General features: G+C 44.1%; 1 protein-coding gene across 1 annotated transcript in view; it reads right to left on the bottom strand.

Moving 5' to 3' along the window:
* The window catches only part of Jam3 (junctional adhesion molecule 3), a 57,728-nt gene that overhangs the window by 7,027 nt on the left and 37,058 nt on the right, over positions 1-13,643 (bottom strand). The window contains exons 2-3 of the mRNA XM_006976572.4: positions 2,775-2,840; positions 1,906-2,019 (exon numbers count right to left, since the gene is read on the bottom strand). Coding sequence (XP_006976634.2) covers positions 1,906-2,019; positions 2,775-2,840 — 180 coding nt within the window. The remainder of the gene's footprint in view (positions 1-1,905; positions 2,020-2,774; positions 2,841-13,643) is intronic.

The raw sequence follows: 13,643 nt of genomic DNA on the forward strand, positions 1-13,643 counted from the left end.
GTGTGTGTGGGCATTGCAGGTATGAGTTCAGGGTCTGCAGAGTATAGAAGAGGATATCAAATACCTCAGAGCGGGAGCTACAGGCTGCCTTCAGTGGGTGCTAGGAACTGAGCTCAGCCCCTCTGCAAGAGGACACTCTTATTCATCTCTCTAGGACCCCAAAAAAACATTGGGTTTTTATGTTTTTAATAAGTATGGCTTTTTTTAGATTTACTTATTTATATTTTATGTATGGGTGTTTTGTCTGTGGAGGCTAGAAGAAGAGTTGTGAACCTCTAAAGGGTGCTAATTACTGAGCTACACATACAGTCCTCGGATGTTGTTGCATTTTGGCCTCCCCCGCCCCAAGTCTAGAGACTGAATTCATGGTTTGCGAATGTGAGGCAGGCACTATACCACCGAGCTACAGCTGTAACCAACAAACTATTCTTAAGAGCAAACAACTCCTGACAACATGCAGAGCTCAAATCACAAAGACTACAACTTCCCTAGAATGGAACATGCCCAACTGGACCTCGTATTCATTTCTTTCCTCAGTGTGAGAAGGAAAATAACATCTACTCTGTGTGACCTCTGTAAAGCTCCTCAGACGTGCAAACAGCTGCTCCCCAGACTTCTCTAACTGCCCTAAACAGGCCATTTCCAGCCTCTCCAGGCAGCAGAGTGTCCAGGCCCCACCCTACAGAAAAAAAGCCCAAGATGAGGCCACAGAATCCCACCAATCCCAGTTTGCCCCAAGATAAGGCAAGCCACAAAATCCCTCCAATCCCAGGCCACCCTGGAAAGCTCCACCCACCAAGGAACCCTATATAAAGCCTGCCTCCTGCCCAGTTCTCTGCTACTTCTCTCCCGAGCAGAGACAGCTGCCCTCCCCACAGTGTCTTTGCCAATCAATCTCTTGTGTGAAGTTTGCTGTGCTGTGTGACTTTGTGGTATCCCCTTGGCTCCCAACTGCCAGGACCCCTTTCCCCTCAGAGCTGTAACACCTAAACTTCTCATCGCTCCACCACTGCCCCCTTCAGCACTGCCAAGTCTGAGCAGTTCTACCCTTGCACTTCCAACGTCCGTGCCTCGGCTCAGCCACTGTGAGCAACCCCATCCACCAGGCTGCAAAGGGAATCTGATGATATATATGGTCCTGCTCTGAGTTGTGCTCATCTCCAGTCTCTTTTTACTTGAATCTTCAAAGGGTATGAGCATGTCGCTTCTCCTAGCACCTTTGATGGGTATTCTCTACTGCCCTGGCTTGTCTGACAAGCCAGGTTGTCATGACATGAAGCTGGTACACTTCATGTCTTCCTCATCTCCCTCTCTGGCTGCAGCTCTACAGGGTGTCCGCATGTAGCATTCTTCCCTGCCACCTCATCTCTCACCAGGCCACACTTGCTATCTTGTACTCTGCAGCCCACTGCCCAGATGCCTGGTCCTCGTTCTCCTCCTCCTTGCCATCCCATGGCAGCTTACATTAGTCCCACCCCCAGATAATGTCCCGCCAGCCCATGTAGGGAGACCCAGCACTTTGCCCTGGACAGTGGCAGCTCAGGGAGTACCTGTGGCCCCATGCTGCTGTGATGATCCCTCTGTTACTTGCTCACACTTTGTCTGTCATGGGCCACAACAACAAGGCTAAGGAGACTGTCTGCTGGGATTTCTCAGACAGGCAGATTGTGCAGAGATCCAAGTCCTTGCCAATGAGCTGATATTGTTGAAGCGGCATTTACAGGTACAGGGAGGCTCAAAATGTCAATGCTAAAATTGAAATTTTCTACAAGAATAAACTCAGAAAATCAGAACAGTCCTAACTACAGGTGCATGTTAGTCTGGGGTAAATCTCTGCTATAGATAAATTCCAAGACCTGTGGACAAAAGAGAAGTTAAGTAACACAAAGGATGATAGGATCATACCTTGAATCTTGTTGTCAAAATACACATATGTGGTTTGGCCATCTTGGATTTTCTTCCATTCAATTCTAGGCTCATTTGTCTGTGAGTCCGTAATGATACATGACAGTTCCACACCTAATGAGCAAAGGGAGAAAAAAAAAAATAAGATTAATCTTTCCAAGGTCTCAAGGTGATTTTTTTTTTTTTTTTTTTGCCAGAAAAACAGTGAAGGCATTAGTGAGGATTTCACTATAGGGAATTTTCACACCTTCCTTTAAAGACACCGAGTCTATTATATGAGATTTCTTTGTTGTGTAGGTACAGTGATGGGCAGGAAACAGATGGCAGCCAATGTGCACTGCTAGTCGACCCATACACAGTAGCCACCCTCAACAGTCCTGACATTACATCCAGGGGAGCAGGGCTGGAGGGGTAGCTCAGTGCTGAGAAGTACTTACTGCTCTTGCAGAGAGCAGTTCAATTTCCAGCACACAACTAACTACCTGTAACTCTAGCTCCTAGCAGTAAGGCCCCCTTCTGGCCTCGGCAGCATCCCGCCCCCAACATGGGCACAGACACACAGTCACAAATAAAATGAATATTTTTTAAAATGATAATAGATTGGGTATGGTAGCGGACACTTTTAATCCTAGCACTTGGAAGGCAGAAGCAGGCAGTTCTCTGTGAGGTCCAGGCTAGCCTGGTCTCTGTAGTTAATTCCAGATTAGCCAGGGCTACACAGTGAGATCCTATCTCAAACAAACAAATGTATAAATAAATGAATTAATTAAATTAAATAATCACAATAGGGGAACAGGTGTTGGGTTGGCTGCAGAGCTACCCAATGTCCACTAGGGGGCCCATCCCTCTCCATGTTTCCTTGTACTTACTTTCAAATTCATGTACCACTGGGTTTCGGTTGCTGGATTTGAGATTCACCGCCTCTATCAAGCAGCCTGAAGGGAAAAACAAAAGTAAAATCAGATACTCTGCAGCCCCATAACAGCAAGAAACACTGGGTGGGGGCCACAGCTTTTCCTTCCATGCAGATGTGGATGTCTGTCACAAGGAACCAGGCCTGGGAAAAGACATCCTAAACAGTCTCTTAGAGATAAACAGTGGGTGATGCTTCCCTTTCAGTGTGGCCTCTGGAAGGAACCAAGAGAAAGAGAAGAATCTTTAAACCCACATTCCTTCCCAGTCCCAGAGACAGCCCTTGGAGAGCTAAAGCCTTTCCAAGCACGTCTTTATTGATGCTTTGCCATCTCTCAGACAGACGGTAGGCCTCTACCATTCCCATCCTGCCTTTCCTTTCTCTTTAGGCATCAAGTTCTGTAAAGGCAATCTTGACGTCACAGCACAGTTAAAACCCATGACCTGAAGCCTCCCCTTCAGGATGGCTGCAACTCTCTCTGGCACGGTGATTAGCCAACTAAGAGTCTACCTTACTGGATTTTCATCTAGCTTAGTGTGTCTAGTACATGGAGAAGTTCACATCAGACTTAAGTGAAGTGAGAAAGATATCAGTATAGTGGTTTCCATGCAGCTAAGTTTGTAGACTTGATGGAATCAATCAAGATATGCTGCCTGCATGGTCTCAACATTTTCCAACCAATCTCACAGAGATGATAAAACACCTATAATAAGCTGTCCTTCAGCTTCTAGCCTCTAAGAAAAGTTGCCATCCCCCAAAGAGGGCTTTGCCACAGAAACGTTTACTGATGGCTCAAGATATTGGCTTACTATGTGGCTAGAGACAGTGCTGTGAGCTGGTAAGAGTTTAGAGAATTCACCCACATTTTGGCAAGAGTCTACAAGAGTTGAATAAAAGGTGATGGAAAGCAGAAGCGTAATATACCCAGGCTGCTGTTACTGCTATGGAAAGCTGTAGAACCAAGACACCTGAAGATAACCTGGTTTGGGATACCCATGAGCTACTCTTTCTGAGGGCCAGCAGAAAACACTGGCCAGCCGCAGAACTCCAGAACTGCTGTCTGGGCACTGGGGCAGCTACAGTGCTGACAGTTAATTTCCACAAAGGCCAACAGATGTGTGTGCCTACAGCAAACCTTTGTGTCCCATGATCTAAAAGAACATAAAGAAAGAGCTTTGAAAGTGGAAATACAGCTTTATATGACTCTGGAGACCTAACTCAGCTCCTCAATGCTTTCAAGGCAAGCACTTTATTGACCCAATTATCTCTCTAGCTTATATTTTATTTTTAAATGGCACTTAGTGTCTTAGGTTGGGTTTCCATTTCTGTAATAAAACCCTATGACCAAAGCAACTTGGGGAGGAAAGGGTTTATTTCATCTTACAACTCATTTCACATTCCATCACTGAGGGAAGTCAAGGCAGGAACTGAAGCAGAAGCCATGGAGGAATGCTGCTCACTGGCTTGTTCCTCATGGCTTGTTCAGCCTGCTTTTCTTACATGCCTCAGGACCACCTGTATGGGGGTAGCACCACCCCCAAAGGGCTGGGCCCTCCCACGTCAATCATTGATCAAGAAAAGGCCCCCACAGACTTGCTGCTATGATCTGTTGGAGGCCTCCCTATGAGTTAATGGTCATAGAGGCCTCAGAGGCACTCCAATCAACACAGGCCATGCCTTTGCTCTTAGCTGTCCACCAACTAGATGTAAGACCCTCTTGCTTAAGAGACTTTGGAAACAAGGCTCTGGATGCAAGAAATAGAGAAATCAACTCAAATTCACCAGGAAACTAGATTACACTGGGCCAGAAGATGCTATGCAGGTTGCCAAAGGAAAAAAGACAGCAGTTGTTTTACTAAGTGCTAGACACTGCATGCTGCAATACTGACCTCCTGGCAAGATATGGAGACTGGTATGATAATGGATAATGGTTATGGGGGTAGCCCTACTCCACAGGAGGGGTTTTGTGCCTAGTACTATAAACCTAGTCAAAGGCTTGGCTTGGGAATGCTACAGCTAATGTTTTGCTAAATGCCTATATTGTCAAATGACTTTCTACAGACTTACATTTATGCCCACAGATTTCTGCTGCTCTCAATCTTGGGTAGAGAAGCTTCTTTTTTGCAGTGGATAGTTGTTAATGCATAGGTTCAAAATTGGTCCAAGTGCCAAGTATAAATAATTATGAGAGCTCAGCTATGCATGCATCATCTGTATCAACTTCACACCATCCAAAGCTCAGGGAACTTCACAAAATGGGGTGGGAAGAACGTAAAAAAGAGCGGACAGAGAAGAGAGATGTGAAACACTCACTTTTGGATATGACACAGCTTTGCATCCACAGACTCACAGCAACTGTGGTTACTGTGGCACAAGAGCAGTACAAGACCAAGCCAGTCAAAATTCCAGTGCGAATTAGAGAGGGCCCCAGGCCCCATTCCTATTCAAGGAAGTACTCGCAGCTGATGGCTTCTTAGAGAAAAAGAGTCAAACTTTCTCTGGGGATGCAGCTGCTGATAGGTGGCTCATGTCCTAAGGGATGGCTACACACTCATGTGCATATGGATAGCACTAATACAACTCAGGGTTATTAACAACAACAAGAGAACATGAAGCTGGAAGAGGAACAGTGTAGGAGGTAACGGGGTGATGTTGGAAGAGGTCGTGACGTATGGATATAATCAAAATACATTGTATAAATGTGTGACATTTTCAAACAATAAAAAATGATTTAAAAATAATAAAATAAACAGAAAGAAATGAAGCACCAGGAGGGGAGTGCAAGCAATTTGAGGCCAGACTATGATACATATAAATTCAGGGCCAATTAGGGCTACAGAGTGAAACCTTGTCTCAAAAGAGGAGGGATGATAAACACCTAGAAATCCCCTCTCTCTGGTCTATCTACTTATTTCCCAAAAGCTGAAGTGGTCCAGTGGCAAGGATATCCCAGGATGCAGCAGACACAGGTAATTGGAGACACAATGAAAGCAAGCTGGAGACGAGTTGACATCCTTAAGTCCGGGCAGAGCAAATGCGGCTGCGAGGGTCAGAGGACCTGAGGTCATCTCCTAGTGTTCATAGCCTCTGGTTTAGAAGCTAGCTCCAAGAATTACCAGCATCCCACCCTTCTGGACATTATACCCATAACGAGAATTTATGCTTTCCCTGGAAAAACAAAACAAGTCAGGGGAAGGTATGTCATAAAAATCCACCAGCAACGGAGTGTAAAAATTCACATATGAGGAGCCAGTCAGTAGGGTGCAGAGAAGACAGACCAGAAATAAGACCTAAACTTGTAGACAGCATGATTTTCTCAGGCACCAACTAGGATGGTTCGCTTCTTGTAGGTCAGCTGACTATTCTGCTAAAGGAAATTACTATCCTGCCTGCAGACTGGAGCTTATTGGAAAGAAAAGAACGAGCAGACACTGTAACTCCCCTCCCTCCCCCAGGACTTTGACAGGTGATAGAGCAGAGGAAAGATGCACACTGTGCTGCTGGGAGTCTAATGAGCAGTCCAGCTGAGCATCACTGGGGCTAACAACGTTCTCAATACCGCTGTTAGTTGTGTTTTACTCTTTTGGGGAGCCTGCCACCTAGCTCCCAAATAAATCACCCACAGAGGCTTATTATTACTTATAAATGCCTGGCCTTAGCTTGGCTTGTTGCTAGCCAGCTTTACTTAACTTAAAATTTATCCCATCTATCTTTTGCCTCTGGGCTTTTACCTTTTCTTTCTTCTGTAACCTTACTTTCACTCTTCCTCCATGGCTGGCTGTGTAGCTGGGTGGCTGGCCCCTGGAGTTCTCCTCCTCCTCTGGCTACTTCCTCATCTCCTCCCAGATTTCTCATTCTATTTATTCTCTCTGTCTGCCAGAGCCATCCATGTCTCTCTCTCCTGCCTCACTATTGGCTGTTCAGCTCTTCATTAGACCATCAGGTATTTTAGACAGGCAAAGCAACACAGCTTCACAGAGTTAAACTAATGCAACATAAACAAAAGTAACACACCTTAAAATAATATTCTACAACATACTCCTGACTCCGCCTCCTGGTATCCCTTGAGTTTAAAGAGTACTGCATGTACTTCCCAGGCAGGGGAACAAAGCCTAGAGAGGTTAGTGACAATAAGGACAGAAAGGACAATAAGACTACAGGCTGGGAATTTGGACTTGTCATTCTTACTTCCTGATTTATTTCATAAATTTTCTTATAGGAAACATAATGCTAAAATCTACTCAGAAATAGACAGCAACAGATACGTGTAACAGAGATTTTATACTAAAAGGAAAACATGAATCAGACCTTGAAGTCTAAATTGATAGCCCATTGTTTTACTGAAGCCCTTTTTAGATGAGTTTGCCAGGGAAGTGGCTAAAAAAGGCCTTGGTGTAATGTGCAGTTGGCACTGTCATCTTCGACCCAACACTTCTTCCCACTGAAGACATGGAACTAAGCTAAGGGGGTGCTGGGAGACGGCGAGATGCCGATGATAAGGGAAGGGAGGAAATACGGGTGCTCTGACATTCACAATGCCCTTCCTCATTGCCAGAGCACCTCAGAGCTACCGTGCTCCTCGCTTCCCTTCCCTTCCCTTCCCTTTCCTTATCTGGAACAATTGTAGCAGCTGTGGACAACAACTGCCGTTTCCTCCTTCAGTGCTCAGAGACCCAGAGATTCTGCCAGGCTCTGGGGCAGGATGGGGGACAAGTCACACGCTGATCCTTCCCGTCTACAGTTCCAGTTCCCTAAGCAAGACTCAGAAAGACATAGATCATGTTTTCTCTCTTATGCAGCTACACAAACTCGTGCAGGCGCTCTCTCTCTCTCTCTCTCTCTCTCTCTCTCTCTCTCTCTCTCTCTCGCTCTCGCTCTCTCGCTCTCTCTCGCTCTCTCTCTCTCTCTCTCTCTCTCTCTCACACACACACACACACACACACACACACACACACACACACGACATTGGAAGTCTAAAGGGAGGAGAAGAGGGAACAGGGTGAAAGGAGAAAGAAAATAGTGTTTATTCCTCATATATACGAGGGGGGGAATGTCAGGAGGAGGAGGACTATTGGGGTGGAAGGGGGTGGGAAGGCAGAAGGAGGGGCAAATATAAGCAGGGTACGATGACATGCACATATGAAAACGCCACAGTGAACTCCGCTCTGCTAACTAGACTAGTTCATTTTAAAAGGTGTTTTTAAGTACCCTGCCCAACTCCTCCTCGTTCCTTGGAATGCTCGCAGCTTTTGGTCTCACCAAGCATGTCTGGACAACCCCACACAAAGTGCTACCTAGGAAGCCTTGAGCAGTCACTCAGTTACACTCAGCAACAGCCTGCTGCCCAGCATGGCGATGCCCATGCCGCCTTTTACTATCCCAGAGAGTTATTGGCTATAATGCTTCTAGAGCCTCAAGCAAAACCAACCAATGACGTAAAACACGAGAAAAAGACTTAAGCCAAGGAGGTGCTGAAGTGTGAACTGCTGTGAGTCTCACCCACACACTTAGTTCAGCAGAGGCCGGCTTACTCTGGTTGAGTGTCCTAGGAGCTGTGGCACACTGGGAAGAACTAAGATCCAAAGGTAGCTCAACAGCCCATGTTACTGTTGCTCAAAAGCTCCATGCGAACTACACATCTTTTTTTTTTCACTTTCTCTTTTTTTCTTTTTCTTTTTTGAAGTTCAAGTCCTGTAAGCAGTAGACCAGATCTACTGACTCACAAAGTGTTACAATAACAAGAGATACAAGGGTTTCTATCTTTAACAGTGGCTATTATTTACCTACAGGGCCACCTAAAAAAAGAAAAATCAATAATCCTAGCTTTTCAAGTAAACTACATTAACTTGGATTTATATTCACTACTATAAACCAAGATAAAAAGTTTTCTTTTAAAAAAATTTCAGTCTACGATATGTTGTTGGCTAAAAACTAGTTTATGTATGACTAGCTCTCAGAGGATTTATATTTAGCTTTCTGACATTCTGTTCACTTTGTCTCTTGCTCAAAAGAAACTTTCCTCTAACCAGGACTCAAGCACGCAGCGCTGTGGGGCTGCTGGCCCACTGGGGCTCAAGTCTAAATATAAAGCAGTCGCACAGGCTTTTCCATGAACATTAACTACATGTTTACTGTTCAAAACAGAATGCTTGCTTACACTTGATCAGTGAAGTCCACCTTACAGAATTTGGTCTTTTGGGTTTTTTGTTTGTTTGTTTGTTTTGTTTTTTAGTAAAAAGCATCTTTTCAACACTATCACTGCTTATTAGCCAACTTTCAAGGAATTTAAGGGCAAGAACTGAGGAAGCACAGACACAAAACACTATTGTCTAGAACCATTCACCTACACATACAGCAGACTATGAATCATTTAAAACAGGTTCTGACCATAGCACAGCTGGATGAAGCCCTGCTTATGCTTACCCACTGTGATCAAGGCCAAACTAAATGTCAAAATAATCACACAGAAGCTTAAAGATAAAGTATAAGCCCGGCTGGAGTTGCATGTGGGAGGGCAGGGCAGGACAGATAGGAGTTTTAGAACAGCTTGGGCTATAGAGCAAGGCCCTGTCTTTATATATTTAAAAAAAAAAAAAAAAAGCCCAGCCGAATATGATGGGCTTAAAAATAAATCTGGCTTGGATAGTTAATTTTATGTGTCAACTTGGAGGGTGTTTTTGCATAACATTACTATTTAAACTGTGGAACTCTGGGTTCTGTGATATCATTATATCTTATCCTAAAATCGGCTGCAGATCTAAAAGAATTAAAGAGTGCCCTCCCGATAGAAAAGGGAGTTCTTCAGCAAAATGTCTTTGGACTTGGTAGCAGCACCACTGTCTCTCCAGGACCACCAGGCTGCAGGGCCACATGGTAAATTCTGACCATGTCAGCTCTCATGCTCTGACAAGACAACCCCTTACCATACCTCTTCTGCAGAGATTTGTTTCTCTGAAGAATGCTGACATTCTAATGCCCTGGCTGTGGTACTCCTTAAAAGAACAACATAAGATGTCCCACCGTCCAGGTGCTCGGAAGAAAGGGAAACTCAGAGTGTAGTCAGAGCAGCGGCTTGTGACAGCTCCGTGTTATGTCAGTAGGAAAACATCAGATGAGGGAGGGGCTGTTTCTCAGTGATTCCACTGTCTCCCAACTCCAGCCACCCAAGATTTGTTTTTTAAAAAAGAGTTTTATTCTTAATTATGTGTATATGTTGGGGTGGAGGGTGCACAGGATGCATTCAGAGTCTAAAAGATGGCACTGGATCCCCTACAGCCAGAGTTAGAGGTGACTGTGAGCCGCCTGATGTGGATGCTGAGTGCCAAAGCCGGGTCCTCTGTAAGAGTGGTGTGCATTCCGGACTGCTGAGCCACCTCTCCAGCCCCACCATCAACCATTTCTTTCTTCCTTCCTTCCTTTTTAAGAGACAAGGTTTCTCTGTGTTGCCCTGGTTGTCCTGGAACTTGCTCGTAGACCAGGCTACCCTTGAACTCACAGAGATCCACCTGCCTCTGCCTCTTGAGTGTTGGGACTAAAGGTGTGCGCCACCACTACTCAGCTTCATCAAAGATTACTTAAGCACAAATATAATGAATGTAAAAATAGTATAACTCTGTCTAGCAATACCTGTGATAGACATAACTAAAAAATACCTGTCCTGGAAGAGGGGCCCCCTCCTCTCCTCTCTCACCATGTAGCTATATACCCTTTAAGAAGGGGACAGCATGTTACAGTCTTCAGTACCAAACTCCCAGGCAATACGATACGGGCTTCGTGCTCCATCAGCACTACAGGCTCTTCCAGGAAGGACGAAGGGAGGCTGAGGCAGCAAATACAACCGGGGATGAAACAGGAACGGGGAGAGAGGCGGAAGGGAAGGAAGAGGAAGGGAAAGAGTGACCCAGAATAACAGCATCACCTCTTTTTGTACCTGGTCAATGACCCCCACTTTTTTAATCATTCAAAAAGTATACAACACAAAGAGAGCTAGATGGCGTCCCTGCTTTGCTTACCCTAAGTTTAGCTTTTCACTGAAGTAGTAATGGAACCATAGCACACTTGGTAGAGAGGTTGGTCAGCATGCTCATACAAACCCAGCACCGTCACCTTCTCTAAGAGCAGACTAAGCAGACCGAGCATATGCTATTCTTGGCTCGAAAGCTTAGAGAGACACTCGAAATCCTCCAATCTTTTTCCAGGAGACTCCTCTTGGAGGTGCTGAGGCATGACAAGTCATTATGACTAAATACACAACGTGTGTCAAGGCACATTCTTCTTCTGTAAAACACCTCATCTGTAAATACATCAGTCCTAACGCTTGCCCCTTGGCACAAAGGAGTGGAGACCTTGGCACAAAGCCACTCTCTGTGGGAGCCCAATCCTATACAAACACTATCTGCATCTCATTACAAGTGCTGATATCAGAGGTCCAAGACAAAAATACGTGCTCTCACGTCCTACAAAGAAGAATTCAAAGTTGTATGTACATTCCAACTGCACAGACTCTGCAATGGTCTTCCATCTTGCTTAAACTCTCCAGGGCCCTCTCTGACTCAGCAGCCTCAAGAGGTACATGGACACAGCCTCAGCTGTTGTCAAAGGCAGTGAAGGAGTATGGTGCGAAGAATACCACTTCACGGCTCCCAGACTGGACATGGTAAGGTAATTCATCTACCACAGACCAGTGTAAAGAAGGGATGAGATTTTATTCCATTGTCATAGCAGTAAGAAACATATTCAAGCTGCATGAATGTCAGCTTTCTTTTAACATAATATGCTAAAAGAAAAATAAACATGGTATAAAATTATCCAGTGTAACTGAAATGCTAAAGGCTGGGGAAAATTAAGAGTGGTTTCTATTTTAAAAAAGGAAGGAAAAGAGTAAGTTCAATTCTCATGTGTACACTTCAGCTTCAGGTCAGCTCCACCAAACAGAACAAGAGTATACACCACCAAGTCTATTACAGGAAAATCTCTTCTAAGTCATGACCACTGACTTGTATTCTTACAGATAAAGCAACTTGGTTTTGTTTTTTCTTCTTTTTTTTTTTTTTTTTTTTTTTTTTGGTTTTTCGAGACAGGGTTTCTCTGTGTAGCTTTGCGCCTTTCCTGGAGCTCACTTGGTAGCCCAGGCTGGCCTCGAACTCACAGAGATCCACCTGGCTCTGCCTCCCGAGTGCTGGGATTAAAGGCATGCGCCACCAACGCCCGGCTGTTTTTTCTTCTTAATGAATAAGAAAAATATTCAAACCAGCTAGGTAGGCTCAGTACCTAGAACTCCAGCACTCAGAACACTGAGCAGAGGGGAGACCATTTGAGGTAAGTTCTGAATATGCAGCAAGTGCAAGGCCTGTCTGGGCTGTAGTGAGACCTTGTTTCATGACAGGAAAAAAGAACTATTTTTATTTTAATTTTTTAATAAAAGAAATGCATGTATATTATACAAATATAGACTATAAGTTAAATATAGTCAATAAATACAGCTAAAAATTCAAAATAAATATTTTAGTTTTATGTCTAGTTTAAGGAAACAGGCCAATATAAGAGTCAACACTGCACTTTAATGCCATATATACAATCATGACTAAATATCTAAAGTTCACTGAATAAATGAATAAATTCATAAATATAAGAAAAGAGCAGGAATGACAAAATATTTTTAAAGAGGTAGAAAAGAAAATGCACCACACATCCCAGTCAGGAGGCTGCGTGAACTGCACTGAAAGGGATTTACAATATCAACAGTGGGCGGCTCTGGACTATCTAACCAAGAGGCCTCTAGCTTCTTTTCTGCTGGTCAGCTCCCACTCACGTGTTTCAAATGGCTCTGCCACGGGTGAGAACATGAGAGGTGCCATTTCAGAGGGAACTACTCAAGACCCCATGCTGATGGCAACCATTCCAGTACAGAATGAAGACCAGGCAATGCTATTCCTAGATGATTTCCTTACTGTTAATTTCACATGTCAAAATTCAATTCATTTAGTCCTGCCTAATCTACATACTTTTTATGTCAAAAGCCACTGTGGGGAAAAAAAGGCCATGACATTTTTTTCTGTTGGTTAAAAATATATACTATCAGTATTCATGAAATAAGTTACTATAACAAGTAAAGTAAAAAGATGCCAGGAAGGATGACATAATGGAATTTCTGGAGTGTAGCGCTGCAACAGTGAATACATGACTAAGCATTTGTCAAGAGGTTAGACTAAGAGAGAGCATAAAGAATGAACTTTATTGTATGGAAACTTCAAAGAATCAGCTAGGGTGTTTAAGAAGCTAAGGTGGAGGAGAGAATATGACAAAGGAAATTGTTACAAATAACAGAGCCTCACTCACAGGGATCCCTGAGGTAAAAACTATTGAAAAGTACTTTCTGACACGCCACTGCACTCTAGTTGATTTTCTCCCAACAGCAATGTGGGTTAGCAACTCAGACAGAAAAAGTCTTTGCAAACACAAGAGTTAAACAAATAAACCATGCTGTAGATAGAGAACCAAGTTTCTTACAAGGAGAGAAGAAATGAATATTCAGGGGTAATCAAAGCTTTTGCACTGGATCAGAAGAGATATCGGCATAAAGATTTTAGTTTAACGTACACACATGAAGAAACAGACACAGACATGCACAGAGCAAGAGAAATGCATGTATTGCCTAGCCCTGTTCCACAGAGAGCCTAGGGGCACAAGACCTTCGCTTTCTAAATAGCATGCTCCACTAACAGGTCTAGGATTCCCTGGAGAACTGGCTGATTCCAGGGCACATAAAATATAAGACGAGCCTCGCAGTACCAGACGGTCAGAAACTGCCTGAAAACAAACAACA

Source organism: Peromyscus maniculatus, chromosome 7, assembly GCF_049852395.1.
Source record: "Peromyscus maniculatus bairdii isolate BWxNUB_F1_BW_parent chromosome 7, HU_Pman_BW_mat_3.1, whole genome shotgun sequence".
Lineage (NCBI taxonomy): Eukaryota > Metazoa > Chordata > Mammalia > Rodentia > Cricetidae > Peromyscus > Peromyscus maniculatus.